The sequence below is a fragment of the Anomaloglossus baeobatrachus genome, chromosome 9 (genome assembly GCF_048569485.1).
Source record: "Anomaloglossus baeobatrachus isolate aAnoBae1 chromosome 9, aAnoBae1.hap1, whole genome shotgun sequence".
NCBI classification, from domain to species: Eukaryota; Metazoa; Chordata; class Amphibia; order Anura; family Aromobatidae; genus Anomaloglossus; species Anomaloglossus baeobatrachus.
In genome coordinates this window covers 200,734,429-200,737,032 of record NC_134361.1, presented here as the reverse complement: position 1 = coordinate 200,737,032, position 2,604 = coordinate 200,734,429, and the positions used below count along the sequence as shown (strand labels likewise).

The 2,604-nt window shown below is 44.4% G+C and overlaps 1 protein-coding gene across 1 annotated transcript in view; it reads right to left on the bottom strand.

Annotated features, from left to right (window-relative positions):
- The window catches only part of LOC142251868 (protocadherin-8-like), a 6,215-nt gene extending 3,825 nt beyond the window's left edge, over positions 1-2,390 (bottom strand). Inside the window, exon 1 of the mRNA XM_075324917.1 lies at positions 42-2,390. Within this exon, the coding sequence (XP_075181032.1) occupies positions 42-2,390 (2,349 nt within the window). The remainder of the gene's footprint in view (positions 1-41) is intronic.
- Positions 2,391-2,604: the final 214 nt, after the last annotated feature.

Below are 2,604 nucleotides of genomic sequence, written 5' to 3'. Positions count from 1 at the left end.
ATACGATTAGTTTGAAGAAAACAAGATAAAGTATTACTTACGGTTGAAGCGGAGTGGAGTTCTCCGCATTGCTCTTGGGTGGAGGACACGCTGAGGTTCTCCGTCTCCGTACCGAGCGACATCTGGCAGGAATCCGAAGAAGATGGCAGACATTCTTTAGACTGTGTGGTGGTGGTGAGTAGTTGTTCTTTGGTCTCTACAGCGCCCCCTGCGGATCGTTGCTTGGACCGATCAGATCTTCGTTTGCAGGAACAGGAGACAAACAGAATTGCAACAAGAAGTAAAGTGCAACCTCCTGATAGCACGGCAATAAAGATTATAGACAAATCTACTTCATGTTGTTCCTCTTCAGACGGTTCCATGATGTCCATGTGTGATGGAGAAGCATCGGTGAGAGTTAATCTAATGGTGGCATTTGCGGACAAGGATGGTCTACCATTGTCATATACCGCCACCACTATGCTCAGGTCCTTATCCGGTATTGGGATGATTCTTCTATGTAGGTAGACCTCCCCGGTGTCTCTATTCATGGTAAATAGCTTATGTCTGTCCTCCTGGAGAGTGTAGGATAATTGAGCGTTTACCCCATGATCTGCATCAGTGGCTTTCATCTGAAATACTAAGTAATTTTGTGGCGCGTTGACCGGCACCGGGATCTCTGCTGCTCCATGGTCCAGCACAGGGAAGGTGATCACCGGACGGTTGTCGTTTTGATCAATTATCTTAATCTTCATGTGAGTACGTGTCGAATGTTTGGGAATACCATGATCATAGGCCTCAATATTAAGGCCAAGTTCCTTAATTTTCTCATAGTCCAATGACCGTACAGCCCGAAGTACTCCTGAGTCTACGTCAATGACCACAAAAGTAGACAATGACTGTCCCATTATCTTCGTATCCAACAATCTGTAAGATACTTTACCGTTGTGGCCAACGTCAAGGTCTTTAGCCGATACTGTGGTGATATAAGATCCGGCGGCATTATTTTCTGGAATGGACACTTCATACATTGGTTTCGTAAAGGAAGGGGCATTGTCATTCTCATCGGTCAACCTGATCGTATACTTTTTGATTGTCTTCAATGAAGGGACACCCATATCTTCAACCACCAGTGTGAGGTTGTATTCAGGTATGGTCTCCCGGTCTAGATGTGAGGTGGTGACTATCATGAAGCTTTCCTTGTTGGCTTGTTGCAACTTAAAGTGATCTTGCCCATAAAGAGTTATGTGGACTTTGCCATTCAGACCCGAGTCTCTGTCTGAGGTGCTGATCAATGCGATTAAACTCTCTTTCGGAGCTGCCTCGGTGATATAAGCCACCCCATGGCTGAAGAAAGTTAAGGGAGTAAAAGTAATATCTGGAGCATTATCATTGACATCTACAATGTTCACGGTAACTTTACAAGTTGCTGTTAATGGGATAGGTCCAAGATCCTGGGCCTGGACATCGAATTCATAGGAATGCTTAGTTTCAAAATCAACTTCACCCTCCAAAATCACGCCACCCGATTTTGGGTCAATTTGGAAAAGTTCACGTACCTCATGAGACACTTGGGTAGTGAAACCATACACAATCTCACCATTTGCTCCTTCGTCTAGGTCGATGGCACTTAAATCAGCTATAAGATGTCCTACAGGAGCGTTCTCCCTCAAGTCTACAGTGACCCAGGTTTCCAGGAAGATTGGACTGTTGTCATTGAAGTCCAGGATGTGAACAATCACAATTGCATTGCCAGAAAGTGAAGGGCTTCCACCATCACTGGCCTCCAGCTCTAGCCTGTATAAAGATTGCCTTTCTCTATCAAGTTCCTTCATCAGAATTAAGTCTGCATATTTAAGTCCATCCGACCTGGTCTGGACATCAAGGCCAAAGTGACTGTTACCAGAAATTAGGTAGTCCTGAATAGAATTTAAACCTATGTCTTCATCTACTGCCATCTGTAATGGGATCCTGGTACCCACCATAGCTGCTTCAGAAACATCCACATGCATTTCGGGACTGGGAAAATGGGGGGTATTATCATTAATGTCTCTCACCTCTACTTTCACAGTAATCAGTTTGTAGGTGTCCTTCGAAAAACTGAAGAGGTCCAGAACAAGGACGCAATTTAGGGTCCTTCTGCAGATCTGCTCCCGGTCTATTCTTTCTTGGATGCTAAGCCGTCCATCGCTCTCTCGGACATGGATAAAGGAGCTGTTGAGCTGCTTCATGAGACGGAAATTGGTGGCAGGACCTTCAGTGGAGTTGAACATGGGATGATGTTGTAGAACAGCAATAATAGTTCCTGGAGCTTCTTCTTCATAGGTATAAAAATGGAAGGTCTCACCATGGCATATTGTTAAGTAGAGGCCCAGTAGTAATGCTGGGGTAATTATGGAAACAATCATCATGTTTAGTCTCTGGACTTTAGGTTGGAGATTCAGTAATGCTATCAACCTTGATGTTTGAAATTCAGCATCCAAGAAGCTAAGTCAGTTGTGAGATGGTCCAGAGGAGTTATCCAAGAAGCTAAATCAGTTGTGAGATGGTCCAGAGGATTTATCCAAGAAGCCAAGTCAGTTGTGAGATGGTCCAGAGGAGTTATCCAAGAAGCTAAATCAGTTG